This window comes from Pleuronectes platessa, chromosome 13 (genome assembly GCF_947347685.1).
Source record: "Pleuronectes platessa chromosome 13, fPlePla1.1, whole genome shotgun sequence".
Lineage (NCBI taxonomy): Eukaryota > Metazoa > Chordata > Actinopteri > Pleuronectiformes > Pleuronectidae > Pleuronectes > Pleuronectes platessa.
Genome location: NC_070638.1, coordinates 12,801,506 through 12,818,993, shown reverse-complemented (window position 1 = coordinate 12,818,993; position 17,488 = coordinate 12,801,506). Strand labels below are relative to the sequence as shown.

Below are 17,488 nucleotides of genomic sequence, written 5' to 3'. Positions count from 1 at the left end.
TATTTACAACCAGCCTGGTTCGGGGAACACAGGTGGATGCCTTTGATACCGAACACTGACACGTAGGGGCAGGGGAGGCACAAATGAGGCGGTGGGCAACAAGGGAAAAAACGGGATGTGAGGAGGGAAAAGAGGAAGTGAGGTGGGCGAACAAAGGAGAGTAGGGGAAGGGGTGTGTGGCATGAATGAGCAAGATGGGGGCCGGAAAGGAGAAGGAGGAAGGACATTGTTGTCAAGATGAGTATTAATGTTTTTTAGAAAAGTTATAATGTCATAGTGTCGGAGGCAGTGTGACATGGTGACACAACAGCTGACTGAACATTCACACTCGTGGTGTTTCAGTATTGCCTTGCCAATAAACACCAGCTACATCATCCTCAGGAGCTGAAGTCACAGGCCAACAGTGTCAGTAGGTGAGCGAAGAAGAGAGACGCAACACATAATCTTCTGTATATTAAAAGACACAATAATAACAATGACATTGATTATTAAACTGCAAATTATATTCTCAATTTCAAATTCTCAATTAACTATATCTGGAGTTTTATTTGGATCGGCTCCAAATTGCTCACACTCTTGAATATCAGTCCCGTGAACAGGCCTGTCTTTATTAATCGATATCTATGAATTATTCTCTGAGTAATTATATTTTTGACAGCAGATCTCTGATCAGCAGCGTCTTCGTCTGCTGGACTGCGATACAGTTAAAAGCTCTGTAAGAAACGAGTAAGCCTGCCCACTTAAAAAAATTGGTATTTCAGCTTGAAAGTGGACGACTGACGGATATAAACTTGTTACTCCCTGATTATTTATGTTGATTAAATGATAAAGTAATTTGAACCCAAATATGAAAGCACAACCACATTTGCAGGCAGTAGCAGTGACCAGCATTTCAACAGCCATCAATGCCAGGAGCTCGTATCTTCACCAAACCAGAACAAAACAGCAGTTATTGTTAATTACTTTATATATGAAAGTAATAATAATATAATATAACAACAGAGCATCTGTCTTTCTGAAGTGATATGTATTCTAGTTATCACCTTTAACCACACCTTGTCTGTTACCACACACTGCACAGCATTGAGGCCATGAGACACCTACGCACATGTTTTAATACCGGCGTGGACCCTGAGGTAGGTATTCTCTGTGTGACTCTGAGGATTGTGTGTCATCTCTGATGTCGACTTGCGAAAGCACAACGTGGATAGATGCTCCAGATCCTCCAAGGACACAAATCTCAGCCTCACACACCGCAGGAGCACCGAGCCATTACATCATCACCCGTTGCCTCGGGGGGGAGCGAGGAATGAGTGCTGACCACTGGGAGACGTGGGGTCATTACATCACTGAGTGAGAGCCCGGAGCAGGCCATAAAAGAAGGAGCGGTGGCCGAGTGGCGGGCGGGGACTGGGCCGTGTGCGAGCGGATCATTGCTAATGCTCGGTAATGTTGCTGAGGCACATATACAGGTCAGGTACAGGGTGTCGGTGTCTGCTTGACGCATTGCTGTGACACATCCGACCCCGGGGCCCCTCAGCTGGTCAAGCAGACGACCCAGCCAGTAATGAGCAGAGTTATGGCACATTATGAGGTCATGTGCTTTGAAAAATGATCTAACCGGAGATTGTGTTCCATTTAAAAAATGTCCATAATGTATTTTTATTTCTATCTATCCATAGTCATCACTCTGACAAATGTTACGAAAGAGTTCCTGCATTATGTTACAGCAAAAACAACACTGACCTCAGGTCAGCGTGGTAGAGGTGGGTGTCTGAGTGGGCGGTGCAGCTTCTAAACTGGATATGCTGTTATGAATGATTTTCCCACCTGCTTGATCACGATGGAGGGGAGGATCAATACTGAATGTCCTTTTCAGAATGCATCCTTACATAATACCAAAAAAAAGTCCAAATATCGTATTTACTTAAATGAAGACAATTGCTCGGGTGAGGTTGCAAAACTGACAAAATGTACATGTGAGAACAAGTTAACTGCACAAGAGCAGAACCAGACAGTAAGAACACTGCATAGTTAAAGTAGAGGATCTCGAAAACCAAGCCAAACAGACCCTCATCAAATTTTAAACACTTGTGAATATCAGCCTCCCTTAACATGTCAGATCTTTTTCATCAAGATCCACGAATTACATGCTGAGAAATCCACCGACGTGTAGAATTGTCCTATGTCACAATGTCAAAGAAAGTAAAAAGATGATTCCTGGATCCGCACCAGAATGTAATGGGTTCTCTCCTGACCTCTGTGTATGCAGTCTATGCTCCTGACCCATCCCACGTCCTTCCAACAAGTTTCGAGGTAACTTCTGCAGTAGTTTTCTGCTTAAACTTGCTTTCAAGCAAATGCAGAATAGAAACCTAACCTCCTTGGGGTAAAAAATGATTTCTTGCCATCTGGTAGGACACATCGCTCAATAACAGCAAAAAGAGCCAGAGTTTACAGCAGCTTCATCCCACAGGCCATTAGACTGCTCAACTCTATCGGATTCTAAATAAGCTACCTTTACTTTTAAAACACAGTATTTATTACGTCTTTATCGTTTTAACTCTGTGCACTTGTTAGTCGTCTTTCAAACTGCTGCCTTTTTTATGATCTTTAAACTGTTGGTGTGTGCACACAGGTCCTGGGAAACATAACTTTGCTCAACTGTGTGTTTTACAGATATGACTGAAATTACACAAATGAACCTGAAACTTCCAAACATCACATACAGGGAAGCTAGAGTAAGCTTTAGATACAAACTTACTTTCATGGGAATTGTTTGCAATATGGAGAAAAACATTGCCCAACCTTATGTTTAAGTACGAGTGGTGGGTATTGCTTCTATAAAGTCATTCCAAACAATTCTGTGCTATCACCCATCCTTATTGATTGCAGCCCTAACCCAGAGATGACTTCTCGCATCATGCAGTTCAGATCTATCGTGGGCAGCTACAGTCTGGATGAGCGGACTGACTCTGCTGAGTAAGAGGGAATAATACCAAAAGGCAGAAGTAGGTTACTGAGGAGGTGGGGAGTGAAAACAATGAGACGAGGAGTGGAAGGGAAGAGGAGCTGGCAGGAAACAGGTAAATGGATAATATGGACAAAGAGAGAATATACAAGAGGTGACGTGACGACTTAAAACTGAGAATAAAGACGGAAATCAAGTAAAAGAACAAACAGAGGAAGGAGAAAGACGTTAAAGCTGTCATCAACGTGCAGCAAAGCCTTCTAGCTCTCATCATCTGTGCATCGCTTCCTTCCGTCTCCTCTGTTTCTCTGTGCTGCGCCGATTATCCTAATGGAAATGACCTCCGTCGGAGACAGTTGAGTGGCCCAAACCTGATTAGTAATTTACCTCTCTTCCATCTCCCTCTCCTTCATCCTCTCATCTACACTGTCCCTTCTCCCTGCCGAGTTGTGCCCCCCCCCCCACTCCACTCCACTCCATGGTGACGGTAATCTATTTTGTCCGTTCGTACGAGCCTGGATTTACAGACACGACAAGCGAGGGGTAACCGGGGGAATGTGTGCAACCGTCTGAGCTCGGCGCAGTTTGAGTGCCTTTAAGTGCTCGACGTGTCTGTATACACAACATGTGAGGGCTCACAAGTCATGACAGTGGGCTTCCCTATATATATAGCCCCTTATCTGTGCATGTCTGTTGTTGTAGAAGACGCCACAACACGTGCAAGTGACACAGAGAGAGAGAGAGAGAGAGAGAGAGAGAGAGAGAGAGAGAGAGAGAGAGAGAGAGAGATGCCCTCCAAGATATAACAGTTCTCCTTTGGGTTCAAATCAGCGTGCAGAGAGTGGTCTAGCCCTGCTGCTGCTGCTGCTGCTGCTGCAGCAGTGTAACACAGCTCAGAGGCAAGAGAAGATATTTTATACATCACACTCCAGAGTCTCGGAGCCCACTCACGCCTCGGCTGTAGGTGTGTGTGTGCCTATGACGCACGTTTACAAACGTGATGCTGTCCGTCAATGCTCTGACCTCATGCCTCGCAATGAAGCAGCAGGGCTCCAACCCATTAACGACATAATCAATAAAAAGAATAAGGCCTCCGGTCATAATGAAGTTGTCTGTATATTAACGCTGTAGTCCTGCAGGAATTAGGCAGCAGCACACACACACACGCACACGCACACACATGCACACGCAAGCAAGCAAGCAAGAAATGGATCAGCACGGCCCTCTATGGCTCTGTTGAGGTATAACAGTCCAACAGCAGAGGACGTCGAAGCAGAGATTATTTACATAATGACATAATATGACATAAGCTAATTATAAACAAGAAAACTCCTTATTACAACTACTTCTTTACAGTCTTTTAATTGCCCGACAGCAGCCTCTGTCAAAGACGGCTGGATACCATCGTAGGTGATGACAGCAAACGCTCAACTCAAGAGGTATAACAAATTGAGATCAGCATTAGAAGCCAAATAACAAATAAATGTGCAAATATATTTCTTAAAATTATTACAAACAAAGGGGAATATAAGCACCGTAGATGTTCTGCTAATAGTGACAATGCTTGTGCCACCTGCTTTACATTTTTTACATTTCAGTTCCGATACAGTGTTCGTGTTGCAAATGTTTTTGTAGATTTTTTTACAAATCGGCAAGGCCATAAACAAAAGGTGCTGCGGGACGAGCAGGATTTATTCTCTAGTGAACGATGACACCGTGTGGACATTTTGAAAAGTTCCACCTCAAGACTCGGGCCACAGAAAACAAAAAAGGTTCAACTCTATATTATTCAAAGAGGGACATTAATAACACTCAACATAAGACAGTGTGTTTTTTCTGCAGCTACGAGAGCAGAGAAAAGAGGATCCAGTCTAAAATGTGTCTTATATAAAGAGCAGGACTGAACTTAACTAGTTTTTGTACCTGGTTGTAATTCCTTATTTGAATCACACATTTAAGAATTTTGGGGATTGTATTTCAAACAGACTTATCTAGAAAGACTCGTTTTTGTGAACGTTTAAAATATTTGTCTTTGTTTCTTATCTCCTCCTTTCGAGTTAATGTCTCTAAACTCAATGGTTTAAAATGTTGTAACTGAGATGAATTTATCTATTGAAATGAATATTGGCACGACTTTTGCTAACTTACTCAACACACAGGTATATCTGGGTAGATGTCTGCTGCACATCTAGGTGTCAGATCTGTCAATGTTCTGAGAGTATTCAGGTCACTCAGGTCACTACACATGCAAATGACTATGCAGGAGGATTTACTAGAAGAAGAAGTGATGCTACTGACAGCACCGACAACCATGGTGATAATATCCGACACTTATAATGACAAATGGTGATCTGAACTGTACAAGGCTTGCAGGAAGTGAGGGAGAGAGGAGAGCTGCCGCAGGTCTCCTGTCAGACTCATACAGGGGTGCGGAGATGCAGAGAGGAGGTTACCAACCAAGATACTTAGGAATACAACAAAAGCTACTAACCCAGTATCAGAATGGAGTCTTCCTTCTTGACGTGCGTGTCCAGAAGGTGCTGGAATTTGGAGAAGTCGCCCAACCAGTCGTAACATAGCTCCTTCTTGTATCTTTCATCCCAGTAGTCAACATGTTTGTACTGGGAGTTGTCATCTGGCATGAAGTCCATGTTCTCTTTAACATAAAAATTGACAAACTGATTTTATTGTGGTTATATATTTTCGCCTGCACTGTTGCAGGAACCATCACAGTTCATATACCCAGAGAACACTTCCTTTAACACATATTTAATGACATTAGGGTCATTAACCGAAAAATGCTCACAACAAAAAGCTCATTAGAAGTCCACAGAAAACTGATGTGAGCATCAATCTAGATCATGTTTTTGAGACAAAATGACAATGAATCCCTGTCTCTTGTCCTGTCTGCCTGGTGAAACCACGCCCACAGACCAACAGGGGTTTTGCCTCTAAAATTGCATGTGTTTTTTGGGGATTTAAAACAGATCCTAGTTGACTGTAACAAAGTTTAAAAAAAGCTCAATCAGGGTTCATCAAATTAAAGACTTTTAACTGCCACACATCTTTTCATAATAATAATTCATTCATAAGCCCTCCGATTTTTGTTGTTATTACTCCCACTATTGACAGCAACAACCAAAAGTGATAGATATACATTTTGTGATGATAATTTTTAATGTATCCACTTTAATTTTAAATTTTAAGCATGAGCCACTTGAACGTTGGTCTTCTGAACTCAACCAAAACAAACACACGTGTCTTGTTTTGTGTTCTTGAACCTCCCTCGCCTCGCTGACACGTCTTGCACAGCGCATGCGCAGACAAATGCATGAACTCAGTTCTACATGCTGAGATCTGTCCTTCAGTTGTATTCACGAACATCGCAGAAACACGCACTGACATCTTAATTAGGTATTATATATATTATTATTATTATTATTATTATATATTAATAGTTTGGCAACTTACGGATTCCACGTTACACCAGTGTCTCTGCGATGAGTTGAACAAGCCACCTCTCAGCGTGGGAGCGGTCACGTGTTGTAGTTTTTTAGAGAAAACTAGTTCATCTGACGGGATGTCGGCATCTCCAGCTGATGAATAAAGTGACGGTGGAATAAAGTGAGTTTGGTCTTTGAGTCATTAAAGAAAAGAATGTGAAGAGAAACAGGTTTCCTCCATGTTGTCTTTCTGCTTCCTCATCGGGCGGAGCGATTTCATTTGGCACGCCCTACGCGGGGTCCTGCTGCTTTCACATGCTCCTCTGCTGTCGGACATTACACTACTCTGTTGATCCTCAGTTACTTCACTACATTCTCACTTCACAGATTTTTCTGCTCCCGTTGACTTATAAAAACTAAATCATCTTCTCAGTAATATCACTAAATACAACACTGCGTTGGCACAACACTAGTGACTTCAACAACTGAAGATGGTAAAATATATATATATATTTTTTTTTATTATGGTATAATGTACACTCCTGCAGAATCAGTAGTCATTTTATTGAAATGTTGTATCATTGACTGATGTTATTTGCCTCTGGCCGCTCATACTTTATCTTGCTTTAACTTTGTAAAGCACTTTGTACTTTGTTTAAAAAAGTGCTGTATAAATAAAATGTTATTATCATTATCACCTGCTATTGACAATGCTTGTCGTTTATTTGATGTACTCGCTGTTCATGTGTTTTGTCATTTGTTTTTTGTTTTCTTATTTTTATGGTTTTCTTATTGCCAGGAAGAACTGAGACTGAGAGTACAGGGAGACTCTGCCCAGTATTAGTTCACTGAAAGATTAAAAGAAAATTTTGTCTGAATTGAGCCCCTTTTTGGATAGTTAATGGATTATTTCTAAAGATCTGTACTGCGACTTCCATCTTAGTCCAAGATCAGAATACTTCCTCCCCTACTCCACACAGTGTACAGTAGTAGGCAACCATCTGCCTTTTTACAAAGCAAACTCAGATATCTAGAGTTCATAAGAATTGAAATATGAGAAGGTAATGTCATATTTTCTCCTCTAGATGGCGATATAAAACTAGTATTTTACTCCCTTGCAGATGCACATTATGTGCAGCCAGCATTGATGAATAATTTAACCACGGTCTGATCAGTCACCAAAGAGCTGTCCGCAGCTGTTCCACACAGCACAGCGATGTGAAGAAGAGCAGAGAATTTAAATGTGAACTCACGGTTAAGATTTATGAGCTTCTTCGTCTACGACTGTTGCTTTTCAGTGCTTCTCAAACTGTTGCACTGCCTCCGTCTCAAACACTGAGCTCCTCTAACAGCAGCTGAAATAGGAAGCTTTACGTCTTCAGAGCATCACCTCAGTGTTTATCCCTCCTCCTATTCAACTTCATCTTTAGTTATCTATAGTTAACCTACTAAAAATAGGATTTTAAAGCATGTTAAAAGTGACTTTTCAGTAAGGCTGTCAAATATATGTAGTAAAGTAGAAAATATTTTTTCTGAAGTGTTTATCAAAAGCAGCATAAAATGACACGGACACACACACGGTAATTTGTCCATCTTCTTAGTGTGCTTAGTTCCACAAAGCAATCATCAGGCGAAGTGGCCTAGTCGGTAAAGCGTTTGGTCGTTCGAATCCCACTCCCACATTTTCAAGCTGGCAATATACTGAACTCTTTAAATTGGCACGATTTCTCCTATTAATTGCAAAATATCTTACACAATGTTATTTAAATTAATTAAATATAAAAACAGGAAAAGAAAATATTAAAAAAAAAAAAAAAAAAAATGCGCGCGCAATTCCTGCGCAATGGGCTTCTGCGCAGGATGTGCGCGCGCAGTTTTTTTTTTTTTTCCATTTAATTCAATTTACTTTAATTTAATTTAATTTCTTTTAAATATATATATTATTTTTCGTTTTTTTATTTGGAAATTTACATAGTATTACATATTGTGCAATGAATAGGTGGTTGAAGTCTTGCAACCCGATAGCCTACCAAACTTTAGCAATTACAATTAAGGACTAAAAAACAAACTAAAATGACTGCGTGAAATGTGTTTGAAGATCGAATTTTGAAAGTTAAGTTACAAAGCTCCACCCCCCCCCCCCCCCCCCCACACACACACACACAGGAGATGATGTGTGTGTGTGTGTGTGTGTGTGTGTGTGTGTGTGTGTGTGTGTGTGTGTGTGTGTGTGTGTGTGTGTGTGTGTGTGTGTGCTGCTTCACGGCACTAAGCTGCCGGTGCGAACAGCCCAATTATTTAACATGGGCGAGGAAAGGAACTTCTACCTCCGATGCGTCCCGGGGTTATGATGGTGTGACGTTAATGTATTGTTTTACATTGCATGTGTTACGTCATGATAAATCAGTCTCTTGTGCAACCCTCTCGGCATTTTGCACCCTAGGCAACTGCCTGTGTCGCATGTGCCAGGAGCCGCCCCTGGGCTGCAGGATTGTGATTGTGGGAATGAGCGCATGTAGTGGAGGACAAGATATAACCGCGTCTCTTTGATGCTGGGTCCGCTGAGAGCGATGCGGACTCCCGGGGTCCGGTCTGAGATGCGGGGAAGGATTTGCCACAGATTCCTCTGCATAGTGGAGGCTCTACCACAGACCACGTGAGAGGCGCATTCACACACCGGCTCATCCTCGCTGCTGACATGGACCCCGGGACACTCTCCACTATCTGCTGCGCACAGACGGACGTGGAGGGAGGGAGACACTCTTTCTGATCTTTTCTTTTTCTCTCCTTTCCATTCCCATCCTTCTCTCTCTCTGTCTCTCTCGTCTTCTCCTCTCCTCCCCAGCCCAAGTGTTAGTTAGAGAAGGGAGGGTATACGATGGCTTGGCCGTGCATCAGCAGAGTGTGCTGCCTGGCTCGCTTCTGGAACCAGTTCGACAAATCGGACCTGTCCGTGCCGCTCACCATCCAGAACTACTCGGACATCGGTGAGCAGGAGGTGCGCTCCGTCACCAAGCAGCTCTCCTTCTCGGAGCGCGCACCCGGGAATAACTACTCTACCCCGGACGCGCGTAAGGACGTCGGCTCCCCCCATGCGCCCCTGGATGGCCCGGGGACCCGAGGATCGTTCAGCGCAAGGAGGGAGCCCAGCTACAAGCCCCGGGAGGAATACCAACCCCCCGGAGTGCCTTTCACCAGCATTACGCAATACAAGCAGGATTTCAAACCCTGGCCAATACCCAAGAAAGAGAACTTCCCGTGGATTAGTAACGGGGGCAGCAGGGCGGACAGTGTGTCGGACAGCCCGGGGAACACTCACCCCAGTCAGGCACAGCCTGGGGAGGAGCGGGGCCGGGGGCAGAGATGGGGGGAGCAGCAGGTGGCGGAGGAGAGTAAAACCAGCTCCTACAGGTAGGAGGCATTCGGATGTGGGCCACTTTAGGCCTTCAAATGGCCTGGACTAACTGGATGTGAGCCCTAAGTGGTCCACTTGTAAAAACGCGAATGTGGCCCAACTATCTCAAAACAAATGTGGACCTTTTTGTTAAAAATGTGGTGCTCTAGACAACATGTTACTTAGATGTGAAGCTAAAGTGGCCCATGTGGTAAATTATGAATATGGCCCAAATAGCACCAAGCCACTTTGGCACCTTTGGTTGACATGTGGCATTGCTATGGTTTAGGTGTGGCCCAAATCTGGTAAATGGCCCGGACAAGTGCCATCAGTCCACACGGTTTTTGGGCAAGATGTGGGCCAACCAATTTTGCTCTGTGGGTTTGACCTGTTTCATCACCTGTCGCTGTCCCCTCCATGATGGAAACTGATGTCTGCAAGATTAGCAGTTAATTCACATGTAGGGTGGTCCCAGGAAATCCTGCATGAAGATGAGGTTATCAATAATTCTCTCACATTACATATTTATATGTGAGATTAGGTTTAATTCTATGAATATTAGATTTGTTTATGGTGTGTGTGTGGGCAGGAAGTAAAAATATGAGCCTCTCAACCTTTCTGGCTTGTAACCACAGAAGAAATGTATGTACAGCCCCCCTTTATCTATTAGTAACGACCAGCAGTACAGCCAAATAGTTAATTTATTCCCCTTATTTATAAATCAGGTTTAAATGAGTAAAGATACCATGTGATTCACAATAGAGAGAAAAATATTTATCTCACCTTGCAAGCTTGTTGTAAATTAAGCTTGCAAGTAGTTCTCAATGTGGGGTGATCGACTCTGGAGATTAAAGGCCTATTCTGTTGATTTTAAGTTTTTTAGTTGTGATATCGAGACCTTTAATCATCATTACTCTATTATCTAGAAACCAGAAGGCTTCGCTCCCCAAACTCTTGTCCCTAACCTACAGATTCTGAATATTCACATGTATAATCTGTTGATAGAGATTATAGTGGCTTTCAATACTTCCTCTAGATCTACTGAACCTCACATCCTCACTTTTTTACATAGGCTTTAAAGTGTGTGTTTACATTCCAAGCACTCGGCATTACAACTAAACTGATGCTTGTGTGTCGTAGTATCCTCACAGGCATCGCCTTAAAAACAAGCCAGATACAAACTTGTGCCTGCTCGGCGCCTCTGTCTCACTCCTATGCTCCTCCCTTCCTCCAGGCAAGAGTACAGGCCATGGACAGGGGCCAAACCAGCCAAAAGTGCAAGAAGAAATCCTCCAGCTCAATTCTCCAGCCCGGGGACAGAGGCCACTGACGTCCCGCGAGAGACCAGCTACCAGGCTGCCTTCAATGGGGACTTCCAGAGATCCATGGGGTGGAGGTCTGCTGCCCCGAACACGCAACCTGCTGGTGTCCCGCAGGCAGGCAGCTCACCCAGCGCCTCCAGCCTCCAGCAGAGCGTCGCACCTGAGAGGGCAGAGCTCAGCGGAATCACCAAAGGAGAGGTGAGCATAGACAGAAACGTCCTCCACATTACATATGTATATATATAGTGTCAGTCACTTAGCTGAATGACTGATGTTAAGCACTCCTTCACTAAAGGAGCTGTAGGTTCATAGAGTTCATTAAGAACATGTTCCTCCTGAAAGTCATCTTCACTCATCTCCCTGGCGGCCTGTTGCTGTCGGGGCGTCTCAGTGATACAGCATTCTGTCCCTAAGCAGCTCAAAGTGACCCAGCTGTTTAAAACAGGCCATGGTCTATATGTTAGATAACAGCCACACGCATCACTTCGACCTGGATAGAAGAAGCTGGATGAGAACAAAGAAGTTCGGTAAATGAGTAATTTGCTCCATTTTGGTCCTAAAATAGACCACCCCTGTAGACAGATATATTAACGTCTGTACTTAATGTGTCTCTGATCGCGGCTGCAGTTAAATACATATAAACACAACACTTAATGGCTCTTGTCATTTTATTCTAACACTTAAAAAAGTTGGTCAAACCACAGCACAGCACTTGTGTGGACAGATCATTAATTCCAGTAACAACACATGGATTTCTCCAGATTCGACATTAAATTTATTCATTAAAGAATGACACATTTTGGGGAAACTGGAACTTTTGACCATGCAGGCACGTTTTTAGCTTGATATTTTATTATACTTTAAAGAATTCTTGGGGTTACTTTTTGTGCAATAAAGAGGAAAATGACATTGACCATCAAGGACAGATGTTCTTTGACCAAACAGAAATAAAATGTGCAAATTTCATGCCTCAAAGCAGAATTGTGCTTATTCTCATTGACATGTTCATTTCAATGTCAAATATATAATGCCAATTTTTTCTTCAAGGTTTAAACATAATTTTTCAATGTTGCCCAGAGAAATGACAACATTTTAAAGCACAATCTGGATCTGTGCTCTGGGACGCAGTGAGACAGAAAGATGGGCGCACACAGAGAGAGACAGATGTAGAGGGAGATTGAAATTTGAAGCAAAACTAACTGCGACAACAAGGCGACAGGATTTGTGAGACAGCTTTTGGGAATCTCCAGAGGTTTAGTGCCATCCCTGTTCCCCGCCTGCACCCGCCCGGTGCCATCTGCCAGAGGAGAGCTGGGCCAGGTCTGGGCTGGACGTGGACAGGCGGGTTTGTCTTTTAACACACAGAGTATCGTCTCACACTGAAAGGACTCAAGGAGGGATAGAAAACTTTCTTTTGTGGTGAAAAGCTGTGTTTCTCATCTCTCCTCAGTTTCAGGAAAAGGTGATAAAGACGACGTACTGAATACAATTTGCATAAGTATCTGATTAATGACTGCACCGTTAAGCCGTCATGTCTGTCAGTGTCCTGTGTGACGGTGATGGAGGTCGAAGTGGGGGACGTCAGCGGCAGGACACAGACTATTAATAACACTGGCCCAGTTGGAGCGAGAGTTCACGGCACATTAAGGAGGGATGTGCTGCTGACAGTGTGTTCATCTGTGGGACCGAACACCACACACACACACACACACACAATCACGCACACACACACGCACATCATTATAGGTCACCTTTTGATGACTTTACATAGATCAGCTTTTTGGCCCCAATTGGACGAGTTGGTCTAATTGATTTGTCTTTTGACTTTGAAAAGCGCCCGACCAATTTATAGGTTGGCCGATAAAAGTCGGGTGATGTGCGTTTTTCACAGACAAACTGGTATTGGCATTATGTTGTCTACAAATAAACCTTTTATTTTATGGAATAATAACAATGCAGAAAATATGAGCAATTATATTTAGATTTTAAAGTAAATTTAAGGCAAATACAACATACCTTTCATCGTTCTTGTGTTTTCTTTTTGTTCTCTAGTTATTTAAATTTCATGAATAAACTCTATAGTATCCAGCCTCAATTAAATAAGCACCTGATAACGACATCTTGTGAATCTTTTTCAATTTTATTCATAGATAAATCGGCTTCAGTCAGTTTCATAATTTATTTTACTCCGTAATATTGGCATATGCCCCCCCATCATCCATATCAGTGGGGCTCTAGTTTTTAGACTGAAATATGTCCCCAAAGGTAGCCTATGACAGACTCTCTCACACACACACAGTGCAGTTTAACATGCATTCCATCAGTCAGACAACAATATGCCAGAGCAACCTAAACGGGCCTGGCAGCAAATCAAGTTGATCTTAGATTATCCACCCCTGTCACCAGCGGCCCACTCACTGCCAGCTCATTACTGACTCACCAGCCCCCTGCAGAGGAGTCTGACCAAGCATTACACATCCCATTGCACTGTGCAGTATGCTGGGTCATGACACCGGGCACGGATATTGTCTGGCGAGGACGGGAATCGGTCGTCGGACACATAACCACACCATACTGCATTATCACCAGCAGACACAGCTTCTTCATTCAGTGTGTGGAGCAGAGACTGACTGAGTCTATTCATTAAAAGACTTAATGGTTAAGTCCCCAAATGGGCTGCGGAAATCCAAATCAATCTGCGCGTGATGATTAAATGAAATTCGCATTATTGCTCGAATCAATCTGTCAAATTGTGTGCCCCCCCCCCCCCCCCACCTATAACCGATCAAATCCATCTCAGCAGATAAAGGCCGCCTCTAATTTGATCACACGCTGCAGACAACCGACCGATTAGAGCTCCGTGCTGATGCTTTTCACGATGAGGGAGCTGTGTTGTCTCGAACTCGCCGACCTCCAGAATGTAATTTAAAACATCCCGATGACATTGTTGTTGTTGTGAGTTGTCGGATGATGAGAGAATGAAGCTCCGGTAAAAACCTGCAGCCCAGCTTGTCTGGCTCAAATGAGTGCTGCTCTGAACTGTCTGCACCATGTGTGTGTGTGTGTGTGAGAGAGACAAGGGAGATTTATGAGGATGGGCTGTTTAATCCGCAGTGTGTGTCTGTGTGTGTGTGTGTGTGTGTGTGTGTGTGAGGGATGAGTGAGACTAAACTGCAGAATGGGGAACACATTTAACATGCAGAGTGGAGTTCTCAGAGGGAAACTCTCCTTACGACAAGTCCCTGGTTGTTTTATTGTCAGTTCAGATGCAGCGGTCCCATGACGTTTGGGATTGTTTTGCTCCCAGAGCTCCCAGACAATCCTGATTTACTTCTGAATGCTGGGTTTTCAATTGGCAGTGACACGGTGGGTGGAGGGAAAGGCTGCTCACAATGGTTTAAACTGTAGAAAGAGGTTAATGCAGGGACATTGTGGCACAGGTGTGTTTGTCACTGCTGGAAATGTTGCTGCGCGAATTTTAATAACAGATTGACACAATGTTGCAGCTACAAAAACTTGTTTACATACACAACTTATATCGTCATCATACATGTAAAATTGCAAAGATGCTAAACCTGATATACAACTGCAAGAGTAATTTCTGATCATTGATTCACAAGCTCAAAATATGAATGACCCTTGTTTGACTCCATAAGAAGAGACAGGAAACAGCTAGAAAGAGAGAACGAATGCCAAATGCCTAAAAACCATAAAACACACAAAAAACAACAGGAGATGTAGAAAACTAAAAACGAGACACAAAAGGCCAAAAACACAACACAGAGATGTATAAAATACTCAAAAGAAAGATAAAATGGCTAAAACAGGTGGGGTCTCAAACTGTTTGCAGAAACAAATAGTTCCTATTCAGTATCACATCAGGATATTTAAAGTGGTTTATTTGACATTTATTACAGTAAATACGTAACTAGTCACTGTCATTATTCTCAAACATCGGGCCTCAGTCTGGAACATATTCAAATTCCCCCCCTCCCCTTGGAGCCAGCTCACATCCTTCATCCATTGTTCTTTCCTCTGCCCCTTTACATCTACATCCACCAGGAGCCAGACTCTCGCTCCTGTTTTTCTCTCCAAAGTTTTTTCTCTCTCTTGGACTTCTCCTCCTTTTTCCCACGCTGCCAGGACGACACTGAAAGGTATCCTGTGCCAGATTGGCAGGGAGGAGAGGGGAGGAGACGAGACGAGGGGAGAGGCGAGGAAAGGAGAGAGTGGCATTAACAGGAGTAGAAAGGCGATAAAGAAAAAGGCATAATGAAAAGAGACTAGGACAGGGAAGGGGGGGAAAAAGACGAGGAGAGATAAATTGAGTTGCAGCGTGTGACGGATAGGTGATGGGAGAATGAGAGCAAAAAAGTGGGAGGAGGGTGGTGGAGGTGGAGAGCACCATGTGATGGATTATCTGTTAAAGTGCAACGTTGCATCAGGTCGCTGGGCCGTCTTTGGCACCAATCTAATATAGGAGTGAGAGAGAGAGAGAGAGAGAGCAAGAGAGAGAGAGAGACCTGGGTGCTACATGGAGCAGAAAATACAGTGAGTGTGTTCAGGGTGGAGGGGGGGAGGCTGATACACTCACACTCCAATCTGACTTGCTGAACAGCGTGTACCTGCTTCCCTGCCACCCACTGAGTGCTCACACTCTAAAGAGCTGCTGGGACAGAAAGTCTCTTCAAAGACCGAGGGATAAAAACGCTGCCACAAACGTTCAGTGAAATATCGAAGCTTGGCATACTTTCAGTAACCTGTCGAATAATTGCTATAAATAAGAGAACACGTTGGCAGAATTGTCACCTTAGGTTTTAATCCAAGCTTAACCAGGGTCTCTCTGCGTGAGGTTTGGTTTTAGATTGGCTCCTGGGCCCCTCATGACCCTCAAAAGACAAGTCGTATAGCAAATGGATTGCTGAATGGAACTGCTGGTGCCAATTGCAGAGCTTTTGTTTCCATCATCTCCAAATGCTAAATTTTGGAGAACTGGTTTTCTTTAGTGATCTCTATGTTTTTTTTAAAGCTCAAGGGGTCGTCAGAGGTTTGACTCTGACGGAGACCCGCCCAACTGCATGATCCACCCAGATTCTGGGTTGTCAGATGTCACTTTAAGCGTTATAAACACATGGCTAAGCCTGGCTGCTTGGAGTCTCTCAATCAAAACAAACCAGGATTTTTTTTGTGAATTGGACAACCTAAACTGAGTGTTGGTGCGATTGGTTGGATAATGTAATGGTTGTTTGGCAATGTATCTTGTGCTAGAGATACTGACCTGTCCGAGTTGTACCCTGCTTCTTACCCAATATCTGTGGTGATGGCTCCACCGCCATCAGAGTAAAGGGACATAGATGGAGGGATGGAGACGTGCCACTTGTCTTAATTTGCCATTAGATTCTGGTCAGACTTTGAGAGCTGCTGCCCTCATCTGAACAGAGCAGCACTAAGCAGGAAGTGGCGATCCGGTCCAAACCTCTCGCTCTCTGACAGCGGCCCTGATGCTCTCTGACGCCACGGCCCGACCAGTCTCATCTCATTTCACGGGTCCATTCTGAGCACCACAGACGCGGCCCCCTCCGGTTTCATCTCTCCGATCCCCTTTACAGCTGCTGTTAAACCTGTGTCTCCCTCTTCCCCTCTCTCGTCTCAGGAGCATCTGGTGAGGACCAAGCTCTCCCCGAACCCGTCCGCCATCTTCCAGAGTGGATCGAGGGTCTTCAACATCTGAGGGCCGCTCCTGGTCTCCGTTTCAGAGGAATCACCGGGAGAATGTTTTCAGTCCATTCCACAACACACAAGAATCTATGCAAGGGAATGTATTGTTGTGAAGCGTGCGGAGCTGCAGCATCCTGAGTGGAGCTAGATAGATATCCCCCCCCCCCCCGACCTTCACAATCCTCCCTGCCCCCTGTTGCTATGGAAATGAATATGCATGAAACAAAATTAGTTGGGCAAAAAAAAAAAAAGCTATGTTTTTTGTTTTCGCGTTAATAGACTCACAACAAAGTGGCTGCTGTGTGTTTGAATGTGTGATTTTGTGTGGGTGTGTCTGTGTGCACATGCAGAATTGTCCAGTTAACGTACATCATGCTGTATCTGCTCCAACAATGAATGATAAGACGTTTGCTTCAAAGTACTGTGTTGCCCTTTGGTGTTTGCTAGAAATCAGCTCGAACGTTAAGTTATTTCCTCAGTATTCAGTTATTTGACTCTTTTCAGAAAGTATTGTACCGTTTCTCATTTTGGAAATCTATTGTTTCAGAGAAGGTGTAAATGTATGATGTAAGTGAAATGACAATAAAAATTAGATTCTTAGCACTTTCTATCACAGCTGGGTTTTTACAGCATCACACAG

The 17,488-nt window shown here is 43.7% G+C and overlaps 2 protein-coding genes across 2 annotated transcripts in view; one reads left to right on the top strand and one right to left on the bottom strand.

Annotated features, from left to right (window-relative positions):
- The window catches only part of ece2a (endothelin converting enzyme 2a), a 70,093-nt gene extending 63,409 nt beyond the window's left edge, over nucleotides 1-6,684 (bottom strand). The window contains exons 1-2 of the mRNA XM_053438825.1: nucleotides 6,443-6,684; nucleotides 5,463-5,627 (exon numbers count right to left, since the gene is read on the bottom strand). Coding sequence (XP_053294800.1) covers nucleotides 5,463-5,622 — 160 coding nt within the window. The 5' untranslated portion in view covers nucleotides 5,623-5,627; nucleotides 6,443-6,684. The remainder of the gene's footprint in view (nucleotides 1-5,462; nucleotides 5,628-6,442) is intronic.
- Nucleotides 6,685-8,933: 2,249 nt separating this feature from the next.
- Nucleotides 8,934-17,456, top strand: map6d1 (MAP6 domain containing 1). Its single transcript, XM_053437981.1, has 3 exons — nucleotides 8,934-9,825; nucleotides 11,043-11,328; nucleotides 16,784-17,456. The coding sequence occupies exons 1-3, from the start codon at nucleotides 9,293-9,295 to the stop codon at nucleotides 16,859-16,861; spliced, it is 897 nt and encodes a 298-aa protein (XP_053293956.1). The 5' UTR covers nucleotides 8,934-9,292; the 3' UTR covers nucleotides 16,862-17,456.
- Nucleotides 17,457-17,488: the final 32 nt, after the last annotated feature.